Source organism: Cannabis sativa, chromosome 9 (genome assembly GCF_029168945.1).
Source record: "Cannabis sativa cultivar Pink pepper isolate KNU-18-1 chromosome 9, ASM2916894v1, whole genome shotgun sequence".
NCBI classification, from domain to species: Eukaryota; Viridiplantae; Streptophyta; class Magnoliopsida; order Rosales; family Cannabaceae; genus Cannabis; species Cannabis sativa.
This window is the reverse complement of record NC_083609.1, coordinates 4,996,167-5,020,717: the sequence shown is the minus strand read 5'-3', so window position 1 is coordinate 5,020,717 and position 24,551 is coordinate 4,996,167. Positions and strand designations below refer to the sequence as shown.

General features: G+C 34.5%; 2 protein-coding genes across 4 annotated transcripts; one reads left to right on the top strand and one right to left on the bottom strand.

Moving 5' to 3' along the window:
* Positions 1-1,887: 1,887 nt before the first annotated feature.
* LOC115721887 (uncharacterized) lies at positions 1,888-13,071 on the bottom strand. Of its 3 annotated transcripts, none has more exons than XM_030650988.2 (25): positions 12,768-13,071; positions 12,488-12,597; positions 11,177-11,534; positions 10,861-11,012; positions 10,452-10,691; positions 10,113-10,222; positions 9,942-10,019; positions 9,713-9,819; positions 9,512-9,606; positions 9,313-9,434; positions 9,073-9,176; positions 8,915-8,992; positions 8,675-8,753; positions 8,268-8,436; positions 7,623-7,693; positions 6,859-6,939; positions 6,707-6,777; positions 6,303-6,399; positions 6,091-6,150; positions 5,886-5,940; positions 5,385-5,785; positions 3,314-5,296; positions 2,626-3,201; positions 2,488-2,546; positions 1,888-2,394 (listed from the first exon to the last, which is right to left on the bottom strand). In XM_030650988.2, exons 3-25 carry the CDS (start codon positions 11,527-11,529, stop codon positions 2,199-2,201), a joined length of 5,337 nt encoding a protein of 1,778 aa, XP_030506848.2. In that variant the 5' UTR covers positions 11,530-11,534; positions 12,488-12,597; positions 12,768-13,071; the 3' UTR covers positions 1,888-2,198. The 3 variants fall into 3 exon arrangements, with proteins under 3 accessions (XP_030506848.2, XP_030506849.2, XP_060960417.1); XM_030650989.2 differs by having other exon boundaries at positions 9,313-9,428; XM_061104434.1 differs by lacking the exon at positions 12,488-12,597.
* An 8,975-nt stretch (positions 13,072-22,046) lies between these two features.
* On the top strand, positions 22,047-23,639 carry LOC115723486 (glucan endo-1,3-beta-glucosidase, basic vacuolar isoform). The gene is made up of 2 exons (XM_030652981.2): positions 22,047-22,270; positions 22,381-23,639. The coding sequence occupies exons 1-2, from the start codon at positions 22,207-22,209 to the stop codon at positions 23,400-23,402; spliced, it is 1,086 nt and encodes a 361-aa protein (XP_030508841.1). The 5' UTR covers positions 22,047-22,206; the 3' UTR covers positions 23,403-23,639.
* Positions 23,640-24,551: the final 912 nt, after the last annotated feature.

Below are 24,551 nucleotides of genomic sequence, written 5' to 3'. Positions count from 1 at the left end.
TCTCATTATTGATTATATTTTCACTAAATATTACTATTATTATTCTCTAATTAAAAATAGAGCAATGAACATGTTTACAGGGAATATGATGGCAGAGACAGTTAGGTATTACAATGATTGCTCTGATTTTACACTTTTCTTAAGAATTAGAAGAAAAAATAAAGACATTGACATACTTAAAATTGAGCCAAATGCTCATTTAGACCTCTCTTATGAAGATGTTTGTGATTATGGTGCAAAGCTAACTGTTTTCAAAGGAAATTTAGAGTGGCAAGTCGTATCATCTATAAGTTTCTTAGAATTGTATGAGATTAGATTCTATCAACTCGATCAAAAAGTATACTGGAAATCAATTGAGGGAACTTATCTTGATAGATTACGGTATGTTCTTAATTTTAAGTATTTTTAATTATGTTGTTATTTTGAAATGTCTTTTTAAATTTAATTGAATTACATCAAATTAAAATGAATATCAATTTATTTTGTTTTTTTTTTTTGTTAGTGTTTCTTCGAAGATTGGAGAGTATTTGAAGATGAAGGTAAAAGAAGTTAAAGATTTTGTAACGAGTAAACAATAATGGAATCGTTATGGAAGTCAATCAATGAAATTCTATACCGCATGGATTTAGTAGCTACTTTGGCCACTTTCACTTTTCAATTTTTTTACTATTTTTGGATTTAGATTTATTAGTATTAGATTTTTTATTTTTTGACATAGATTAGTATCAGATAGATTAATTAGTGGTTTACAAAGTTTTAAGTGAAAATTGTCATTCTCAAATGTTTATGTTTATGTAAGAATAAATTTTTATTTTAAATATACATTAATTCTTAGATAAAATACTAATTGAGTTATAAAAGATGCTTCTTTTTTCATTCCATTAATACAAAATTTATTACTTTAAATAACTGCATTAAGTTATGTAGTTCGAACTTTAAATGCCCAACTACAAATTAGGGTTGTTCATTTAATTCACTATCCAAATTGCATGACAGTTTAAATCCAATTTACATTTTGGATCGGTTATTTTAGATTGGTTATTTTTTTTATAATTTTTAATTAATTAATATGTCATTAAAATGAAGAAAAAAGAAAGACACACACAACAACACATTACACTTCCATAAAATAAACCTTAGCAGTAAAAAAAATAATGGAAGAATCTCATTCAAGAAACTATTGTTTCTTAATCTCTAACTCCAGCTCTAACTCAAACAACATGGTATTTATTTTATAGAGTGAAGAGAATGGCCATAGAAGAAGAAACAGTGGAGCGATTAGGTTTAGGTTTAAAAATTAGGTTTTTTGTTTTTTTTTTTGTAAATATTACTATAGAGTAATATAATATTATATATTATAATTTTTAAAAAATATATATAATTAAGTGCGAATTAAATTAGATCGGTTACTTTTTAAGGTCAAACAACATCTAATCTCCACAAGTACGAATTTTAAATTTTTCAATCCAATCCAATCCGCACAAGTGAAGATATCTACATTTTGCGGATTGGATTGAATTGGATTGTGATTGGATCAGATACTCTATGAACAGCCCTACTGCTAACCGCATTGAGTTGTGCAATTCGAAAAAAGTTCAATCCAAAACCGTACCACACAAATGGATCTAAATTGCTTAATTAGGTTTAATAAGTGAACTAGTTAAATTGTTGTAATTCAATGTCACTTTGAACACTATTAAGGTATGTTTAGCCAACGAAAATACTTGTACCAAAATTAAACAAGATGAATAACCATTACCAATACAACACAATTTAAGTTCAAGGAAATGGCCATTACCAAATACAAGACAAAAAAGATGAATAATTCTCTAATAATAAACCAAAAAAAAAAAGGTAAAATAGGTAGAAAAAACAAACAAGAAAACATTAGGTGGACATTTCTCCTTTCCTTTTCTTTCCTTGTGTTATTAATGGTGATAATAATATCAAGTGTCTCTATACAATAACAAATCTTTCTGGTGGAAAATCTACACAACCACCACAAATCAACTCTTTTCATTTTTCTATTTCCTCTTGAGAAAGAATACCCCCTAAATATTTAACCAATTTCCAATAACCAATCTAACTGGTAAGAAGGAAAAACTTTTTTGAAGAAATCAAATTATCTATACATTAGACAAAAGAGGCCATTTAACCTCAGTAATAATTTCTTTCTATAAAGAAAAGAAACAAAAAAGCTACAAAGATGACAATGTTGTTGCAAACCAATCTGACAGACGTTTTATTTTCGCCGAATTCTCTGACTTGCTCCCCAAATAATTTTCAACATTTGACAGCATGATATCGAAATCGTGCCTCACTGCTTCTAAACTTCGATAGTAATTGTTCTCTAATCTAGTTTTGATCACTTCAAGAGATAATGGGACTGGAAACCTGACAATTTAAAAGTATAAAAGTTAACTGGAAAAGGAAGCTAAAACCATAATGATCATAAGAAAAAATCTATAATGAATAATGTGATTATACCTATTTGCAAACTTTGGCCTCTGTGAAAGTTCCTTCAACATATTAATTGCATAACGATCCTGAAATAAGTTTCAACAAGATTTAGAAAAGATGTACTTTCGTATCACATTTAAGATTGTGTTTGATTTGATTTGATACCTTTGGAAGTTTGCTCACGCGTTCTAGTTTGGCAAAGGCAGACTGAAGGTGGTTTTTGCTGTCATTACTAATGGTTGGCTGCTCCCATTCAGCGTCGATATCAAACAACTCCCAGGGACTGTGCAAATGCGTCTCTGTAGGCTCTTCCTTGTACTTAATAATATACCTCTCCCATGGGCTTTCAGGAAAATCATTAGATTTGGCTTTCACATCATGAATCCTAGCCTCCCACCAACCACCATCTTCATCACCGTCATTTTTCCACCAAACTTGGCATTTATCCCTGCGTGTCCAATTTCGTTGTATAGCAGCATCATAGCGAGTTCTTTCTACAAGGAAGTCAGGAAAACCAGTCATTTCCGGTAGGGTCATTCTAAAAGATCTACCATATACATCGGAAGTGGGATCCACAAATTCAAGCTTCATTTTACAGCAGCTCTCCCCAGATCCCCCAGATGAGGAGTACTCGAGGTCTCGAACTTTGCAATACTCTACATCTCTTAATTTTCCTTTCACTTGTATCCAAGGAGGTTGTTCTCTCCGCTGGGTGTGTTGTTCTAAATACTCCCGATGCCCCTGAAAGAAATAAAAATAAATTTTCAACATATATCAGCAAACGTTTGAAAACTAAACCACCAATCTAGAAGTGAATCAACAAAATATTGTAATAATAACTTGAGCAACTAACCTGTCTCAAATATGCTACTTCATCCCCTAATTGGGGAATATATCGGGAGCCTCTCTCGTGTGTAGTTAGCATTAACCATGTTCCCTTTCCTGATGATTTATTTGACTTCCTTGTTGTATCTATTAGACTTGTCTCACGAAGATGATGGTTGCCTCTCCTGTTTCTACTAGACCTCAAACCAACTGTCGTCCTAGAACTTGATCCCCATTCTTCATGTGACAGTCTACGCTTACTCATGGAACTGTTCTGATTATTTCTAAGCACGTAGCCTGATTCATGGCCTTCAGTTAGTTTAACATTGTCAGTCACATTTGTAGATGCAGAGCCCTTCAATCCAGTGGATTGTGTCCCACATGACCCATCAATTGACTCTTCACAAACATCCAATCTGCTAGGATTGTGGTTGCGTGCATTTGAGGTGCTTCCTCCTTTGCCTTCACCACCCCCTCCTGAAGTATTTATAGCCTTCTGTGATCTAGTCCTTCTATATACAACAGTATACATGTTTTTCTTAGGTAACTGATGGGACTCCACCGAGTCCTTTATACTAGACACGGCATTCTTATCACACTGAGTGTCAGATTCCAATGGACCGCCATCTCCACGATCTAAATTCAATCTATTTGCTGTTTTATCCTCAGGCACAACCAAGTCTTGTTCAGTGACCAATGGCCTGTCATTTAACAAATTATATTTCCCATTCTCCAAGTTGTCCACTGAAGATTTCATTTCCTGCTCACAAGGGTTTTCAGAATCATTTGCAGTCCTTTTCAGATTCAACTTTGTGGAGATGAGTAGAGAGGGGATCTTAGTTTCTTCAGTTAGAAGACCATCTGTGTTCCCATTTTCAATGAAAGCGGCATCGTCATCCTCGGCGGGTAAATCATGTGAAGCGTTATGAGTGTCTTGGTGTGGAAGCTCAGTCATATTATTATTATTGTTGTTGTCAGAGTCAGTTGCATTCTTAGCAACCATCTCATGAAAGTTTGATGTATTATTGTATTCCCTGCATTCAATAGAACTCAATTTCTCTATCCCGTTGGCCATGCCACAGGTATCATCCCCCATAGCTTTCCCATTCATTGCCAGCTTTTCATCTCCCTTTATCTCTTGTTTTTGTGTTTGTAAATCAGAGAGCTCACTCAAAGAATCATTCTCCGGTTTTGCAAATTGACTGAAATTATTCTGTTTTTCACAACGAAATTCAAGAGACGAGTTTGTCCTAGAAAATGCATTTGCTGGTGCAGCTTCACCAGATCTAAGACGCTTGGATGTCCGAGCTCTGGCCCCAACCCATCTAATTTTCCCATTTTTATAATCATCAGACAAATTTAGAAGGTCAACTCTATTTCCTTGAACTCTGTCTGGCTCTTCAATCATGTTGCGTCCTGCATAATTGCCAGGGTAGTATCTTGGATCCTGAGAGTTCATACAATTCCCATTCATTTCAATTGTTCCTTGAGGAACTCTTGAGGACGGACCTACACCATCGTTACCACATTTGAACACTATCTTATTTCGAACCAGAGGCCTATTTGATTCACGTTGTGGCAATTTGAGGACCAACTTTGTCCTACTTCCACCATTAACATGAAGTTCGGGAGGTTTAACCGAGTCAGAGTCATCCATTGAAATTTCTTTCCCTTTTCGATGTTTCATTTGCTCATCTTGCAAATATTTATCAGATCCATCACTCTCAATGTTTGAATCTTGAAGTATGGATTCACTCTCTGATGTATCAAGTCCCGAGTCATCTTCATCTTCTCCATCAGTAGAGGTCCCAGTAATTTTAGAAAACAAAGTAAGAGCATTTTTCGCTGCAGCTCTTCGAGGTCTCGATGACTTCGAATTAGGAGATTTCTTCCTTGAAGAATTTCGACCACTTTTTGATTTCCTAGTTTTGTTTCTCCTGAGAGGATTACCATCACTCTCATCAAAGTTCCTCCTCTTCACACGCCTTCCTGAAGATGTCGTGATCTCAATCTGATGAAGCAAGACAGACAGAGCAGCAGGTTAATTATTTCAAAAGAAGCCTAAAACAAAGGAAAGACCAAAATTCACAATAACTTACTTCAGCCTTTTGCTTTCTCCTTTTTGATTTTCGACGTCTATTCACTTGTGTGTCATCAGTCTCACCATTTTCTGCACTGCCCTCTGAATCAACAGAGGAATTGGAGCTTAAACTTCCTTGCTCTCCTCCACTAAAGTAATCTAAAGCGACATTAAAGTCTGAATCAGCATCATCACTTTGTATTTCATTGTCTGGTTCCCAATCCATGACATCCACAAACTCAGGCAGAGGTTCAGGAAATATGTCAAGGTCTGCCAAGGGCAAGATTTGGTATTCTGGATCGAGGGTAAAGTCTACTCCAGTAGCAAGTTTAAGAGAATTAGGATTCCATTCAACACCAAGAGCTCCTAATCGCCTCTTCTGGTATGAACTCTGATAGGGTTCTGAATAGGGTATCATGCCTAACAGTTTCAAAGTATAAACGGGGCTTAAGAAAATGAAATGGTAGAGATAAATCGCATAAAATAATAATAATAACAGCTTGTACTTTAACAGAGAAACCTGAGTCACAAAGAAGATCTTGGAGGTTCCGTCTATATGGTGCTATCTGAGTTTCCTGTTTCAACAATCGCCATTGCTTGTAATCAAAACTCTAATTGAGAACTACAGTCTAACATATTAGGGTCCTAGTTATATAATAATCTGTATGGAAGTCAAAGAATAAAGTAAAACTAGTAAATGGCAATCAAAAACGTGATCATCCAACCTGATCAACTACATTCCCATGGGTATCTTGACTAAGGGGTCGATAATCACCAAGGAAAAACTGCCAAAGGAGGGTACACAAGATAAGTACCACTAAGAAACCTCCTTTTGTAAAACAAACATTAGAGGTACCAAATCCCCAACTGATCATATAAATGCATAACGAGCGAAATGAGATTAAAGAACAAAAATAAAAAGTAGGAGCATAAATACCTGGTCATATTTAGCATTATCTTGGGACTCCCCTTGGCCTGTGTTCAATATATAAAGCTGCCCAACATCATCAGATAGTATGATTGACGTCCCATCTCTACATATCAGAACGAAAATTGTGAGTAATATAAACAGACAACTAATAGTCTCCAGTGCAGACAAGAGTAAATAAACAAAGTATCAATTCGATACTGAACATCCTAGGAAACATAGTCAACTAGAATAAAAGCTTCACACGAAAATACAATATCATGTACAAAATAGCTATATGAACTCCAGCAAAATACAATAGAGTCAAGTAAACAGAAAAATAAAAAGCTATTCAATTTTAACAATATTAATCATACTACTGATTGCTGTAGATTAACATAAAGAAAAAGTATAAATATAATGATGACACTTACGGAGAAAACTTTCCGTCAACCAGCTTGTGGTGTGATATTTCATATGTCCTTATTGGTTTTCCTTCCCATATCTAGAACCACAATTAAATCTGTTTTGATTACCACAGAAAAAACAAGCAATTTTTTTAAGAAACATAGGCAACTGAACTTACATCCCACACAATGGTTTTTCCGTCATAACCAGCACTCATAGCTATCCGGGGATTGAAAGGGTGAACATCCAGAACATACGTCTATCAAAAAATTAAGTTAGTCCTAACCCTTAAGCGCACTGATTAACGTAAGAAATGCATACAACATAAGTCACATTTAAATCCTCTAATCAAGGAAGGAAAACAAAACATCATCCTGCTTTCGTGAATGAAAAGTGAGGAAACTTTAGAATATATATTTCTTTTTTTTTTTTTTTTTTTGCATTGTGAATTTTCCTCTCAATTATGGAGAAATTGGTTCAAAGAGTTCAATCTGCAGTGGGTATTTCAGCAGCATACTCATGAGATTTCTAAAGTTATGGGATGTGGTACCCATGGCCATCTGTTGGTTCATTTGGCTGGAGCAGAACAAAAGAATTTTTGGACATGCAGAGAAGAATTTTCCCATGTTGCGAGATAAAAGAGTTTAAGGGCTCAATCTTTATTTTTTCGCTAAGTTAACAAGGATTGAATTTTTTAATGTAAATTTCTGTTGTTCTTGCATAAAAGTTTCCTGTTATAAACTCTCAGTATGTGTTCTCGGGCTTACTTTTTCTTTGTTTTTTTTTATTTAGTGAAAGTATTTTGAAAGACATGATTAACAAATTATTTTAAGCATTCAAAAGAACAGAAAAAATAGAGCAAACTCTCTTTTTTTGTTTTTTAAGAGAGAGAGAGAGAGAGAGAGAGAGAGAGAGAGAGAGAGAGAGAGAGAAATCACATACAGATTCACTATGACCAGTTAGAGAATATACTAAGCTACCATCAGACGCATTCCACACACAAATTCTGCAATCTGCATCAAAGAAGATATAAAATTGTGTAAATACATATACATTAAATAAAGGGTAAATACCATTTTGAACCCTCTGTTTTACAAAAGTTACCAATTGGACCCTGTGTTTTTTTAAATGACAAAATGGACCCTGTATTTTCTAAAATAGTACAAATAGGACCCTGAATTGATTTTTTGTCAAAATAAAGTTTAATTATAATCCGATCTAAAAGTGCTATGACAAAACTGTTTACATTTTTTGTATCTTTTCGTATTAATCATTGTCTTCAAGTTGGTTGTATTAAAAAAAAGTTGTCAAAAATTAAGCTCAGTGTCTTATTTTTACTATTTTAGAAAATACAGAGTCCATTTTGTCATTTAACAAAACACAGGGTCCAATCTGTAACTTTTGCAAAACACAGGGTCCAAAATGGTATTTACCCTTAAATAAATATAAATAGAGAGGGGTCATTATAGAAACTTCAAAACACATGCACAGCTAAAGAACCAACCAACAACAGCAATAACAATAACTATAATACTAACAATTATTTGGATTGTTATTATTACAACAAAAGAACAATCAACAACATACCCATTATAGCTGCAAGAACAAAGCGATTGTCAAGGCTCCAAATTATCATATTTACACCACGAGGAGTAGGAAGTATTCTCTGACGAGGGCCTCCTCGTGGAGGTTGAGGAGGTGTTGGTGGTGGTGGAACTTTGAGATGATATGCTCGCGTCCACCGGCTAGGTTTCCCCTTGAAACATAAAAATGGCAATAAACATTTTATTTAGACTCCTAAAAAAAAAAAGAATTCATGGTATAACAAACATTTAAAAGAGTTCATGATAAAACTTTCCACTAAAGTCTCCAATGCTCAAATTTTGGGGAATATTAACTAAAAAAAGAAACAGAAAAAGAAAAGAGTAATATTATATGAGGGACACTCCTAATTCACACACAAAATATGCATATGCTATAATGTGGCAACTCACATGTGATCGCCGTGATCTTGGTATCCAAATAATTGCACTGCCATCACGAGAACAAGTAACTATGTTCTCATTAGTGAAGCTGGAAACAAACATTACAATAAGCACCGTAAAATGTTATTACCCAAAACTTCAACTGAAATTAAAAGAAGGGGTAGACAAAGCAAAACAACACAAATCAAGATAAAAAGCTATGTTACTAATTTTAAAAGGGGTAAAAATGATGGGGAACAAGGGACACACCAAGAATTCTTAAATTTTGGAACATTCTCTTCTTTCATGTTGTCAGCTGACATAAATCTAGATGCTACAGCACAACCACTGCAATACAGAGAGAGCCTCCATCAGTACGAATATATTTATCAGTGAATAATGGAAACTACATTGACAGACTAACTAACCTAAATTGTACATAATTCACATCATTCTCATGCCCAGATAACACATCTATCTCATGATTAGGTTGGTTTGCGTCATCAGAGCTTTGTTTACAAGCACTCCACACCTGCAAGAAAATAGCCCTTGAATGTCGTAATTCACTTAGAAAATGATTACTGATGAAATTTGTTCCATACACAGAACATTTAGCCTTTCCCTGAACAAGAATGTGACCAAAAATACTGAGAGAGAGAACGATTTACCCTTGCAAGTGTGTCTGAGCTACCAGTGACAAAGACTGTACCATTAGCATTAAACGCGCAACAAAAAATTTGATGGTTTTGTGCACCAGTGCTTGAAGATGGAACATTGTTTCTACCTGCAACTAATCATATTATTCCAAACAAGGTCCTTTCACAAACTATGATTTGGAATCTAGATGAAATTAAGAGAGCAACTAACCAGCCACAGAATCTGAAGGCCTTGGAGCATATATCCGCGGACTCAACTGAGAGCTTCTAGCTTCCCAAATCCTACATGTCCCATCATCAGATGAGCTGACAAAAAAAGAGATCAATATCAACAAGGTTAGAATAATTTTTACAGAGAACAGAATAACTTTGGTAGAAATAGGAGACAGAAAAAAAAGAGAGACGGCCTTACGACAGAAGTTGATAGGTAAACCCGGGTCTCGGACTAAATGCAATTGCAGTAACTGCTCCAGTATGCCCCCGCAGTACAGAAACTGGTAGGCCATCAGGTATACGCCACTAAAACAGACCAAAAATGTACAAATGATTGACCCTCAAGTAAAATGTAAGTCACAAATCAATAAACAAAAGAGAAAAAGGATGACGCAGTTCGCTTAGTAGAAGGGAAATCTTAATCTTACAACTCGAATAATGCAGTCATTTGATGACGATGCCACTACAGCATTGTTAGCACTCACAGCCAGGTCAGTTATGTCACCCTTCCAAACATTAAAAAAACAAAGATGAAAAAATAATACAAAGATAACAATGACACATAAGCAAATTATGCTGTAGAGATTGTACAAACTTACTTCATGACCACGGCAGCTTGCCAAGCAATATGCTGTTTCCATTGACCAGATCTTGACAAGGCGATCATCTGCCCCGGTAATAACATATCTTCCCAAGCGATCAAATATGGCTGCAGTAATTTCACACACTCAATCAAGAGCATACTTCTCAAAAGAAAAGAAAAAAAATTGCAACTTCCATTTGTCGCATATCATACACCTACAAGTATGCTCCAAAAATAAACAAAATCATCACACAAAAACATTACATCCTAGCATGGAAAACAAGCCTTATGTACAAAAGAAAGGTCGGGAGGATGCAATCATTTGACATAATAGAACTGAATTAAAAAAGCATACCACAATAAACAGCATTTCGATGTCCTCTTATCTTCTTGATATTTTGCATCTTCTGAACCATGGTTGTTGGCTTTGCAATAGCATAACAAGCTGCACGAATAGATGGTGCACGATGGTGCCGAGTAAAACCTCCCCCAATTTCCCTTAAACTTAGCCCACGAACTTGATCCGCTTTCATATGAGGCCAACGCATATGAGCAGGGGGTTTCCTTAATGATTGGTTGGAAGTATCTCCATCATCTAAATAATAAGGGTGCATCAAGTATCGATCATATAATAACTTAAAGGAAGAAAAAACAAAGCCTAAGTTAATACGATAACATTATTATTTGTTTACATTATAACATAACAATTAAGCTTTACAATTGCATGCCATGAAAACCTAAATTCTTAAACCAGTTTAACCTACCGTTTAAAAGTGAAAAAGAACCAACTCCCACTAAAGTAGGTACATCAGCAGCATTTGGGGGATTTGCACTGCTTATACTCCGTGGAGGAGCTGCACTTAGAAGCAACTGCTTCAAAAGCCTTACCAAGTGATCCTTTTGAATGTGAGAATACCTAAATAAGCAAAATAACACACAACAATCAGCTTCATAGGAAAGCTGTTTAGCAACCAAATGCCATGTGTGTTACTTGGAAATTAAAATCTTGGGCATAATTAATTGTTTACTGATGAAAATGTTGATTACACCTAAGAGAGAAAGATGCAAAGTGAAGCATACCTCTCCACCAACATTCTATAACTCAAAGGGATTGACATGCCATCATCATTTCCATCTCCAATAAGCACATCATTCCTCGAGTACCAAGCATGATATCTTCTGGGTAAAAGTTTATGTTCTTGAAGCTCATTCCAAAACTGCCCACATGTTCTACGACATGGTCCAGCTGAAAGGAAATGCATGATAAGAAAGTAAACTTCTCTGAGATCTATATCTATATCAGGCTCCACAGCAAGGGCGGTCTCTGGATCCACAAACCGAGGATTATCATGCATTTTACTTGAGAATTCCAAAGGCTTCATAGTTATAGAAGGTGGTGCATCACTAGAAGGAACATATTTCCGAAAAGCCATGACTCCTGCAAACCACAGTATAAATTTAAAAGAATTATTTTGAAGCCAACATTAGTAATACAATAAGAACGAAACACTCGAACAACTTAAGAGATAATCCAAAGGTGTACAAGACCAAGCATTTTGAGCACTTATCATTCTTCGATTTGAGTAGCAAATGGAGAAGTTGATGTAATGTCTTTTTTCGTCAAACAAATACTGTTTTTTTTTTTTGGGTCCTGGTTCGTTTTTTTGTTTTGCTGACTTGGGTGTATAAGACCAAGCATTTTGAGCACTTATCATTCTTCGATTTGAGTAGAGAATGGAGAAGTTTGATGTAATGTGTTTTTTGGTCAAACAAATACTGTTTTTCTTTGGGGTCCTGTTCTGTTTTTTCGTTTTGCTGGTTTTTTAGTGTTTTCTGTTTAATTTCATGTAACTACCGTTTTCCTCCGCCACAAGTGAGGCTTTTCAATAACTATCGGATAGGGGCCTGTCTTAGACAAGTGGCCTCTGTCTCTTTTTCAAAAAAAAAAAAAGACATAATCCAAAGGTAAAACTTATGAAAGGAAAAAGCAACCAAACATGGCAATGGTTTCATTCTAACAAAAGATATGGAAAAAACTATTATTCCACAACCCTAACTTAGAATACTGTTCTATAACAACCATCAGTAAACACCAAATATTAACAACAGAACAATACAACCGAAAATGAAACTTGGGGAAAAAAGTAAGAAAAAAGGTAACTAAATATAGTCAATAATTCCATTCCAACAAATACAATAAAGTGGATACAGCTCTATCTTCCCCTACCCTCAAGACCCCAACACCTACCAAACCATATCTTCTTACACTAACACCCCTCAGTACAACCATACACTGAAACACACATGAGAAAATACAATCCAATAGCTAAAGACATTCATAAATCTATGGTTCATCAAATAAATCGAAAGAAACAATAAAAAAAAACAAACCCTTATATGAGGATGTAAATCCAATCAGATGAGCAGAGTCCCTCCCAGAACACCCAAAATGCTATACTATACTTGTGCCCTGACCTTGCACAATCCATAATGACATTCCTCTGCAACAAGACAAAAAAAAAAAACCACAAACCCTAAATTAATTTTCTTAAGCGAAAAACCCAAAAGATAATTTTCCAAAACAAACACAACCCATGTTCAAATTCTTCCCCAACACCCAAACATTACATAATCAATTTCTTAAAATGGAGGAGAAGTAGTGAGATTTCACCTAGTGTGGTTATACATAGAACCTCTAACGGCGAAGCGTTTACGGTGTCAAACGACGACGACGTATAATTACAGCCAGTGTAGCTCTAGATTGGGAGAATGGGGATCCGGTGGTGGTGGTGGTGGTGGTGGTCACTGGTGCAATATCAAAACCTCAAAACCCAAAAAAAAATAATAATAATAAAAAATACAATTAAATCAGCGAGTGTCGAACACGCGCAGTGAGAGGATTTTTGAGAGGCAGAGTTCTGAAATCCTCGAATGCGTTACTTCTTTCTTTCCATTTTAGAGAGAGAAAGAGGAGAGAGAAACGGAGAGTGAAATAAATGGTAAAACGAATCGTTTTGATCTTTCCATTCAAAGAAAAAGATTGCTTGCTTGGGCTTAATTAGGAAAAATAAGAATAAAATAATATATTAAATAAAATTAGGCGGTGTAATCACGCGCTCTTCTTCTTAGCTAGCCAAGACTAGAGACGACGTCGTATTATGAGACTGTGCATTATCTTTCACTATTTTTTTTTTGTTATTAATAATAATAATAATAATAATATTTTTAAATTTTAAGGTTAAAAGGGACCCTATGGATAATATGGTACTCTTATTTTTGTACTTTCCTTAAAAATAAAATTGCGCCATTTTTAAATATAAATTAAAATTAAAATTGCAAAAAAGGACAGAAAGTCAAAGGATTGTTTCTCTTTTTTGATTTTTTTTTTCCTTAAATTTAGAAATTTGTGAATGAATTTCAATATGTATTATTTGTTTTACGTGGAATGAACTTTTTAAGCTAATGGCAATGCATTGCCATGCAAAATGAAGTTTACACTACACGTAAACATGTCTATAACCAAATAATTTGATTAAGTAGTATATTTAAAAGTGTAATTTAACATGAGGTTTATTTTAATTATTATTCAATTTAACATATATATATTTACTTAATTACTTTTCTTGCAAAAAAAAAAAACTTAATTACTGATTTTTTTTTTTTTTACAAAAAGGCGAATTTCATAAATAAAATCAATGTAGTAATATAATCCACTAGTCTAGTCTCATCACATTGGTAGAATTTCTTCTAACCAAGTAACTCATCATCTACAAAAAAAAGTAGGAATTCTCAAAAGGGAATTTTGATTTTATATACTTAAAAAATTAAAAAAATTTATTATTAAACCAAAACTCTAAACCCTAAAAAAAACTATGACATTTTTTTTCAAAACCCCAAAAATACCCCCCTCACAATTCAAATCCATTCTCTCTCTGCATCATCTCTCTCTCTCTCTCTATCTCGCATCCCAACCGCCCACCCTCACCACCACCTCCGACCTCTGACCCTCACCACCACCTCCGACCACCCGCACCAACACCCTCGACCCAGCCCCACTCTCTCGGACCACCCAAATGTCGCACCCCCTCAGCCCCAATCTCTCTTCCTCTCTCTGAAATCGCAAAAAAATAAAAAATAAAAAATTCCCCCGTGTCCGACCATCGGACCTATATATTTTATTTTATTTTTTTTTTTTTTTGCGTTTTCAGAGAGAGGAAGAGAGATTGGGGTCCGATGGTCGGACCATGGGGTCCGACCATCGGACCTCGGGGAATTTTTTTTTTTTTGCGATTTCAGAGAGAGGAAGAGAGAGTGGGGCTGAGGGTCTTCGACATTTGGGTGGTCCGAGAGAGTGGGACTGGGTCGAGGGTGTTGGTGCGGGTGGTTGGAGGTGGTGGTGATGGTCGGAGGTCAGAGGTCGGAGGTCGGAGGTCAGAGGTGGTGGTGAGGGTGGGCGGTTGGGATGCAAGATAGATAGAGAGAGAGAGAGAGAGAGAGAGAGAGAGAGAGAGAGAAAGAGAGAGAGAGAGAGAGAGAGATGATGCAGAGAGAGAATGGGTTTGAATTGTGAGGGGGGGTATTTTTGGGGTTTTGAAAAAAAGTCATAGTTTTTTTAGGGTTTAGGGTTTTGGTTTAATAATAAATTTTTTTAATTTTTTAAGTATATAAAATCAAATTTCCCTTCTCAAAATGAAAATTTATTAGAATTAGTTCCTAGCAATGTGGAAAGAAAATACCATATATATATAAAATGAATGGGGTACTTCTTTTATTGTTAATTGATTTTGAGATAAAATCTCATGCACCTTATCCTGAATTCTAATATGGTATGAGAGTTGTCTTCACCTTTAACTTCTATTTAGGACCTTTCGACCAATATGTGTCTATTTCGATCATGTGGTCTCTTAAAAGTTGTTCATTATACTCACACTTTTCAGGCTCAAACGTGAGAAGGGTGACGCCCTAAGTCCTAGGTTGTTACGAATATGTAATATCCATAAGTGGTCAGATGTCACACTTTAACTTTTGTTGAAAAATAATACTTACCAATGATCCCTTTTTTGTAAGGTTACGAATTGTGACAGTCAGTAGTCTCGTGATCCGTAAGGAGAAATACCGGGTAAGCTGTGCAATCTCACATCGCCTGGGAAAGGTCAAGTGGGATGATTCTGAGACTGTGCAGGTATGGGATTACATAGTTGAAGATGGCTTAAATGGATTGATTGGTACTACCTATATCAACAAGGTGCATCTTGTTTTTCGGTAGCCCATCACGAAAGTACTCCACAGTTAAGCGTGCTTGACCTGGAATAATTTTAGGATGGGTGACCTCTTGGAAAGTTTTCCCATGAAGTGTGCGAGTGAGGACAAAGCACGCTGGAAAAACTCGTGTTGGTTTGTATGGTCAGTCATCAGACCATGAAGCAGCTAGAGTGACGTACTTGTGTATAAGAGTCATTATTCCGCGGGAGTAAGGGCCCAATAGAGGCTTGAAGCGGGGACGTTATAAATGGTATCAAAGCCTTGACCTAGCCGGAAGTGTGGTCGACAATGACGTCGGACCCCGTAAGGGGGGTGATTAGTCCCATGATCCGTAAGGGGAAATACCGGGTAAGCTGTGCAATCCCACATCGCCTGGGGAAGGTCAAGTGGGATGATTCTGAGACTGTGTAGGTATGGGACTACACAATTGAATAGGGCTTAAATGGATTGATTGATACTACTTATATCAACATGGTGCATCTTATTTTTCGGTAGCCCATCACGAAAGAACTCCACAGTTAAGCGTGCTTGACCTGAGGTAATTTTAGGATGGGTGACCTCTTGGGAAAACCCAGGAAGCGTGTGAGTGAGGACAAAGCACGCTGGAAACACTCGTGTTGGTCTATAGGGCCAGTCATCAGTCCATGAAGCAGCCAGAGTGACGTACTCGTGTATAAGAGTCATTATTCCGTGGGAGTAAGGGTCCAATGGAGTCTTGAAGCGGAGACATTACAAATGGTATCAGAGCCTTGACCTAGCCGGAAGTGTGGTCGACGAGGACGTCAGACCCCGTAAGGGGGGTGATTGTGACAGTCAGTAGTCTCGTGATCCGTAAGGGGAAATACCGAGTAAGCTGTGCAATCCCACATCGCCTGGGGAAGGCCAAGTGGGATGATTATGAGATTGTGTATGTATGGGACTACACAGTTGAAGAGGACTTAAATGGATTGATTGGTACTACCTATATCAACAAGGTGCATCTTGTTTTTCAGTAGCCCATCACGAAAGAACTCCATAGTTAAGCGTGCTTGACCTGGGGTAATTTTAAGATCGGTGACCTCTTGGGAAGTTTTCCCAAGAAGCGTGCGAGTGAGGAAAAAGCACGCTAGAAACACTCGTGTTGGTCTGTAGGGCCAGTCATCAGTCCATGATGCAGCTAGAGTGAAATACTCGTTTATAAGAGTCATTATTTCGTGGGAGTAAGGGCCTAATGGAGGCTTGAAGCGGGGACGTTACACGAATGATCCTTTAATTTATATTATTTTAATCATATAAAATACATATTTAAAATAATAAAATACCTCTTGTATTAAATAGAACATAATTGTTATAAAATAGGATCACTCGTTAATATATATAGAACAATAATATTTTCACAGTTATGTAGTCACCAAATGATTAGATTTTAGTATCAAATATTTAATAATAAAAAGAAAAAAAATTTCATGCACTTGTTGGTTGTCCTTTTGCTCGTTCGTGTTGGCACTGTTCTGTGTTGATATTGGCAGCTGGATGGAAACTGTTTTCTCATCCTGGTGGCACAATTTATCTCACAGGGTAGGTGTAATCATGTTGGAAGAGGCAGCTATGGTTGCTTGGGGCGTTTGGCAAGCTCGTAATGTTGTCGTTTGGAACCAGAATACTTCTACTGCTGCTACAATTGTTCTCTCAGCAAGGCGTGCTCTTGATCAATATCAGTTTGCTCAGTCAACAAAAGATGATTCTTTATTGTTATTTCGTGATAATAATAAAGCCATTGAGCATTGGACTACTGCAGTTTTAATCAGATCAAGGTTGTTGTGAAAAAAAATTAGATATACGTAAGTGCACGTAGTCACAAACAAGTAAAATACAATGATAAGTAACGAGTATCGTCTCCACAAGGACTATAAAAATAAAATTTCTATTGCAAAAGTTAATTACCAAGCAAAATGCCTAAGAACCAAAATGAAATGAAATGATTAATGATTCAACTAAATAAACAAAAAATAAGTAAATTAACTCAAAAGTGGATGCAAGATGAAAATAAAAATGAGTTGTAAGCTTTTGAAATGTGAAAGGTTTGAACTATCGAATCCCCCTATGTTTAGCAGAAACTGTGCGTTTTGCTGCAGCAAAACGTTAGCAAATCTTTAGCAAAAATCTCAGGTTAACAAGAACTCCAATAAAATGCACAAAACTCTTCCAAATTTTATGCAATCAATCATTGGACCTGTTCAAACATATTCCTATGCCAATCAAGCTCAAGAATACCATTTACAAGACAAACTCTCAAATGTTACACAAGGATATAACATATTCCTATGTTATCTCTAATATAATCTAATAAAATTGAGATCTTGTGTCATTCAAGCTAAGTCCATTACATTTAACCTTTTCAGAATTAAATATAACTCAATATCAAGCTATTGGTGGCCAAACAATATCAAGAAACTAACATAAAGCACACTTGAATGAACATGAGAATTTTTACTAAATATTTGCATAAGAAAATTACTAAACTAAAACATAGGGTTCTTCAACAATTCAAACCATAAAAAGTTTGGCTCATAGCTAACTTAATAATCACCATTACAATATAAAATTCAGCCATGGAGTTTGAATGCTAGAGTTAGAGAAGAGAAAAGAAAGAAATGACAAACAACAATAGAGGAGAAGATTTCCAAAAGGGTAGATGTTGAATCTTGTTGTCCTTCTCCTCTTTCTCTTCCTATTTCTTCTTCTTTGCCTCTTTCTTCCTCTGTAAAAAAAAAAAAGTCTATGACAGAATATATATTCCCTTTACGTGCTGCCCTATTTCTGAAAATGGAGGCTACCTCTTTTTGAGAACCTCCTAGATTTTGTACCATTTGCCCAACATAAACCCTACACATGTCATGCATCTAGCCTCTCGAAGTAATTGCTCCAACCACCACTCCTAGAATGCCATGTCATCTCCACAAATGCCATCACATTTAATGAAGTGTCAGCTCATCTTTTTCTCAAGAAAATTAACAAATCAGCTACTGACTTGTTTGCTGCAACAAAAACTTCACAGAATTTCAGCAAAATTAAGAACTTGACTAACTTGCTATTTTCTTTGCCAATTTATACACAAGTTATTGGTTTCTACTAACAGCTTCAAATTACACACAAAAACATAAACCACTGGAACTTTCACAAATTAAAAGACAAAATAACTACAATGACACACAATTACATATAAAAAAAACATGTTTAAAGTGATATCAAATAACTCTTTACTTAAGAGTTATCAAAGGTCAATGTCAATGGTGCAATTTTTGAGCAGTTTGGACGTTATGGTGTTGGTTGTACAGCCCGTGATCATGATGGGAAAGTGTTGGCTGCATTCAACAAGTCTTTTGAAGATCGGGTTCAACCTGAGATGGCAAAAATTATTGGCATCAAGGAGGCTCTTAGTTAGATCGATAGTTTCTCTTAGGATGATGTTGTTCTTAAGATAGATAGTTTAGTCCGTGTTCAAGCCATTTTGAGTTCTCTTCTCACTCCTTCTCAATTTGAATTTATTGTTTTTGATTGTAAGACTTTGCTTAATCGTTTGTCTTTTGTGTCTTTGTATTTTGTTAAACGATCTGCAAACAAAGCTGCTCATTATATGGCGCGAGCTTCTTGTTTCTTCACAGATCGCACTATCCAGGAGGAGTTTCTGTCTCCTAAGTTAGTTGCCATTGCTTTGACTGATTTTTCAGTTTATTAAAATCTGAAGATTTTATTCAAAAAGTGACACAAAAAATGAATTAAAACTTCTACACGTGTCAAAAATAGAAATATCTCTATGAAAAAAAACTAGCATCCTTATATATTAGTATTTGAACATTCAATATTAATGTTACACATATTTATATTTATATTTTTTATTATCAATTTTTTTAAAAATAATGCACAAGTATTAAAGTGTTATTCATGTTTCTAAATAGCTAGTAAGTGGGTCCCGACAGAGACCCAATACAGAAACGAGACCCATTCCCTAAGTCCATGTGGAGCAAATGCACGACCTATCCATCAAGAATGGGAGAAGTCGGACTTGATGTCTGGTTCCATCGAGGTTAACCCTCAACGGTGGATCTAGAGACCCGAATTCAGATCGACCAATAGACATTCGAAGAGCAAACATGTGTAGGTCAAATAAGGATGCCCCAGGAGGCATCCAGGAACATAACACGAAAGGCATTTGGGAACATTTAAGGTAACATAAGTCAACCCACATGGCATAATTCTAACACAATCTTGAGAGATTAAGCAGTTCGTCTCTTGTGTCAGACCACAAAAAGGCTCACAACAAAAATGAAATTACCTTTTTAGCCAACGCCAACTACTTTGACATTTTCCTTTCTAAACTGACGACGCACATTCACATGTCACTATCAACAATGTTTCCATGTAGGAATGACATTTATTAATGAATTAAGCATCACCTACCCGATCCAATAGCTAATATTATATTATATTTACCACATCAGTGGACTTTGAAGACCAAAAGAATCCTAATCAGTTAAAGGCTGCCAAACACATTAGTCATTTTGCTTATAATTATGACTTCATCGCTTCGTGCAAAAGGTTAGAAAATTGAGAAATTACCCCATATACTATTTTTTTATTTTTTTTTTCAAATTTACGGTTTGAGTTTCTAAAGTGGTTGTGGCGCTAGTTGTAATAAGGGTTTCTATACGATTTTTTGTTGCAATTTAGGTTGCAGCGCTAGTTGCAATAGGGGTTTCTATGTAAAATTTCGTAAAAATGTAAAAAAAAAATTGTTTTAAAGTGTAAAAATGAAAAAGCCCTTAGAAAATTTGGTATTAAAAAAGTAGTAAATACACCATAGCCAAAAAGCTTAATAATACTAACTCGTGGACTAAAATTTGTTAACGCCCTAACCGCGTAAAAAATTTCATCCCATTTATTTATTAATCTTATTTTCTTTAACTCACTCTTCTTTTAATTCGGTTTCCAAAAATCTCGGTAAACAAAAAGGATTTACAAAAAGTCATTGTAGTGGGTATCTTGTAATCAAAATATTGATATTTTTGTAACAAATATGTATTAGTTTTGAACTAGGCCCGGACTAATTCATGACTCTTGTGGGCCAAGGAAGCTTATTCAGTCTCTTTAACATGCTATTTTCTTAGAGCTTTTTTTTTTATACTAACCAAATTTATTTAGAGTTTTTTTGTTCTAAGAGAAAAATTATTTAAAGTTTAGGCCTACTATACTATTGATGCCAAATCCAGCCACACTAATATCTAATACTAACAAACCATGTTAAAATCCCCTAATTAATACTCTAGACATATGTAAAAAGAGGTAAGTACCTCATTATAACTCAATTTATTTTTGATATAAAATTTGGTAACTAGTAAGTAATCAAACTGTTGTCCATTTTTGACACAAACTTGATCCTTTTAACTTTTAAATTTCCATAGCTTTGAATCGAAGTTAGTTCTTTGAGGATATATATATATATATATAAATATATATTTTCCCCTAGAGAACTTTGTGATGGGTGTTGAAAAAAAAGAAAACCACATGATCAAGTACTGAAAAAATGTTACTTTTATAGTGTAGCCGCCTGGCGGCGTTATTAAAGTGGCCTTATTATATATTAATAATATGAATAAACAAAAACCATTTAGATACAAACCTTTGAATATTTCCAAGCCAAGCAATATAAGAACAAGTTGGGGAAGAGATCATGAGAACTAAGTGGCTTATTATTATAGTTAGGCCAATTTCCAAAATAAATAAATAAATAAATCAGATATATGATGAAGGCCCCATGCACATTTATTCATATATGGATTTGTGTCTCTATATATATATATATGAATGAATATTATTATTCTAATCCAAAATAACAATGTACAGGGTCTATTTTAGACTTTGTATAGCTAGTTGGATTTTTCATTTCTCCTAGACTACGCATGTCACACCCAAAAAAATTAAAAATGAAAAGAGTTTAGGATAATTATGTGCACTTTAAAATAATTAAGTGTATGTTTGATATTATAATTAAAAAACTCTTTATTATTTTTAAAAATAAAAAATTATTTTTTGAAAATAAAATTATAAAAAATAAGAATTTTGAGACCAATAAAATATTATTTTCTGTTCTAAAAAATAAGTCACTTTTAGACAATATTTTTTTTTTTCATTTTATCTCATTATTATATTAAAAAAAAAAGTAGAAATTAGTGAACACAAATTATTACACTATAACATAATTTTTTTTCTTTTATAACATAATTATTCAAAAATATGTTAGCATATTTTCACTTTCCTAAATAGTAAACACTATACATTGTGCTTTCAAAAAAAAATACTAGACATTGTCATATATATATATATATATATTTGTAAGGATATATTGTCCCATTTATTTACTTCAACATAATAAAATGTATTGTATAACCATGACTCATATGTTATAAAATATATTTATTTATGTAACCGTACGTGGAAAATTGATCCAAGTTAGGTTCAAAATCTTACATACCATAGTCATATATATTTTAACAATAATATTTTCAAAGTCTAAGATAGAGACGTCACACATATCCATCCACATTACAACTTTTTTTTTTATTATTACTAATAATAATTATAAATTAATAAATAAAAAATGGAGAAGGATATTTGAGAAAGAGATAAGCCATGCTTATACATTGAATTGTGATTTGTATAATAAGACCATACTAGCTAGGCGGCCAATAAAAAATCAAGTTGATTTACAATAATAATAATAATAATCAAGTTAATTATAACATCTCTATATAAAGACCTGAAATATAACATCAAAATACTCAATTTGGTTACCAATAAACACATCTCTAATGGCTACTACTACAATGCTTCTTTTGGGTTTATTCATAGTTGCAATTAATCTTGGCATTTCAGGTACAATAATTAATCTCTTTATACTTCTTGAGCTTCATATGTACCTTAACTCAAGAGGGTCTTATATATATATGGTAATTTGATGTGTATATATATTTGTGTTTATACAGGTGCACAATCAGTAGGTGTTTGTTATGGAATGATGGGTAATAATTTACCATCAAAATCAGAAGTTGTGGCTCTGTACAAGGCAAACAACATAAACAGAATGAGACTTTATGATCCAAATCATGAAGCTTTAAATGCTCTTAGAGGCTCAAACATAGAGGTAATTCTTGGTTTTCCAAACTCAGATCTTCAAAAGCTTGCAGACCCTTCACAAGCAACATCATGGGTCCAACAAAATGTGGTCAATTTCTGGCCAAGTGTGAGATTCAAGTACATTGCAGTTGGAAATGAAGTGAGTCCAATTAGTGGAAATACAGCTTGGCTTGCTCAGTTTGTTTTACCAGCTTTGGTAAATGTGTTCAATGCAGTTAGATCAGCTGGTCTCCAAGACCAAATTAAGGTCTCCACAGCAATTGACACAACATTAATAGGCAAATCTTTTCCACCATCTGAAGGTGCTTTTAGAGGTGACATTAGAGGTTTTATTGAGCCAATTGTTGGTCATTTGGTTTGGGCTAAAACACCTCTTTTGGCTAATATATATCCTTATTTTAGCCATAGGGATAACCCTGGTGCTATCTCACTCCAATATGCTCTTTTCACTTCTCCAAATGTGGTTGTTTGGGACAAAGGATTGGGATACCAAAATCTCTTTGATGCAATATTAGATGCATTGTACTCTTCTCTTGAAGGTGTTTGGGGTGGCTCATTAGATGTTGTGGTGTCCGAAAGTGGTTGGCCCTCGGCCGGTGGTTTCGCCACCTCGGATGACAATGCAAGGACTTATCTCTCAAATCTTATTAGGCATGTCAAGAAAGGTTCCCCTAAGAGGCCTAACAAGCCTATTGAGACCTATATTTTTGCTATGTTTAATGAGAACCAAAAACAACCAGAGTTGGAGAAGCATTTTGGGGTTTTTTTCCCTGATAAAAGACCAAAATACAACCTCAATTTTGGTGGAGAAAGAATATGGGATTTCTCAGCTGAACATAATGCTACACTCCCTCTTGTGAGTGATATGTAAGAGTAATCTTTATCTATTAAGAGGTAAGGTAAGAGAGAAGAATGTGTTATTGTTCAATAATAGAATCTACAATGCTTGCTTTATCTTCATAGGTAAGCATAGTATGTGAGATTTTGAGAGTACAAGATTTCATGTCATCTTATGTACTTTTTATTTCTCTGAAGTTATGAAGGAAAAAAATGGTTTGTATTTTACCTTACACTAAGTAGTGTGATTAGAATATATAGCACTTTCTATAATGTCATACTGTTATTGATATAATTAAGTATTAGTTTTACATAGTTTAATTTAATAACTGTAATATAATATCACTAAACATTCACAAAGTGTCACCTCATATGCTTAATAACAATACTCTATTAAATTATATAAAAAATAATTTTGTTACGTAAAAAATGAGACTTGCTTAACTAAATCATGGGTTACGAGTATTTTGCGATTGCCATGAGAAAGAAAAAGATGTTCTAGAAAGCTAGATATAATAAAACGTTAATATTATAAAAATAACCCCTAATTTTCTATCTCACAAAAAAAAAAAAAATCTACAAAATAATAAAAGAAAAGTGAAATTAGTATCAAATATTTAAAAAATTTATGATATTTTTATTGTGCCAAACAAAAATAATTAGCGACTTACGATATAGTATACTTGACCAATAAATACACAATACAATCAAGAACAACATTAATAACTCTTCATAAAACGTGAACAATTCCCACATTTTATTTGATTTAATGCATGTGGGATAAATCGATTTACTACTAGAAATCGCTAGTTATCCTTATCTGAAACGATTACTTCACCGACATGATGTATTTGTTATGTGTCTCACAAATCACTTAGATAAAATTTTATGCCGATTTACCTCCATCTATCTCGCAGTATACATGTTCTTTTTAATGACTCATTTCGTCTTCGCATTTTTGCATTTCTTATTAGGATGCACTTATCCTGTATCGTCTCGCATTGTACGGTGCCAAGACGACACATATGAGATATATATTTGGACATTCTTCTCGCATTGATCATTTATGATGACATTTTGAATAATTCTTTTATGAGCTTATAAGTATGCTCTTCAAATTGTACCATTTATGCTCCTCAGGTCAAATTTCTTTATACTGCCTTGCTCGACCAACAAAGTCTCT

Coding starts and splice junctions, on each gene's coding strand:
- LOC115721887 (XM_030650988.2), bottom strand. CDS start 11,529: ATGGCTTTTCGGAAATATGTTCCTTCTAGTGATGCACCACCTTCTATA. Junction 11,013..11,176: donor TATAGAATGTTGGTGGAGAG/GTATGCTTCACT, acceptor TTGCTTATTTAG/GTATTCTCACATTCAAAAGG. Junction 10,692..10,860: donor TTCTTTTTCACTTTTAAACG/GTAGGTTAAACT, acceptor CTTATTATTTAG/ATGATGGAGATACTTCCAAC.
- LOC115723486 (XM_030652981.2), top strand. CDS start 22,207: ATGGCTACTACTACAATGCTTCTTTTGGGTTTATTCATAGTTGCAATT. Junction 22,271..22,380: donor AATTAATCTTGGCATTTCAG/GTACAATAATTA, acceptor GTGTTTATACAG/GTGCACAATCAGTAGGTGTT.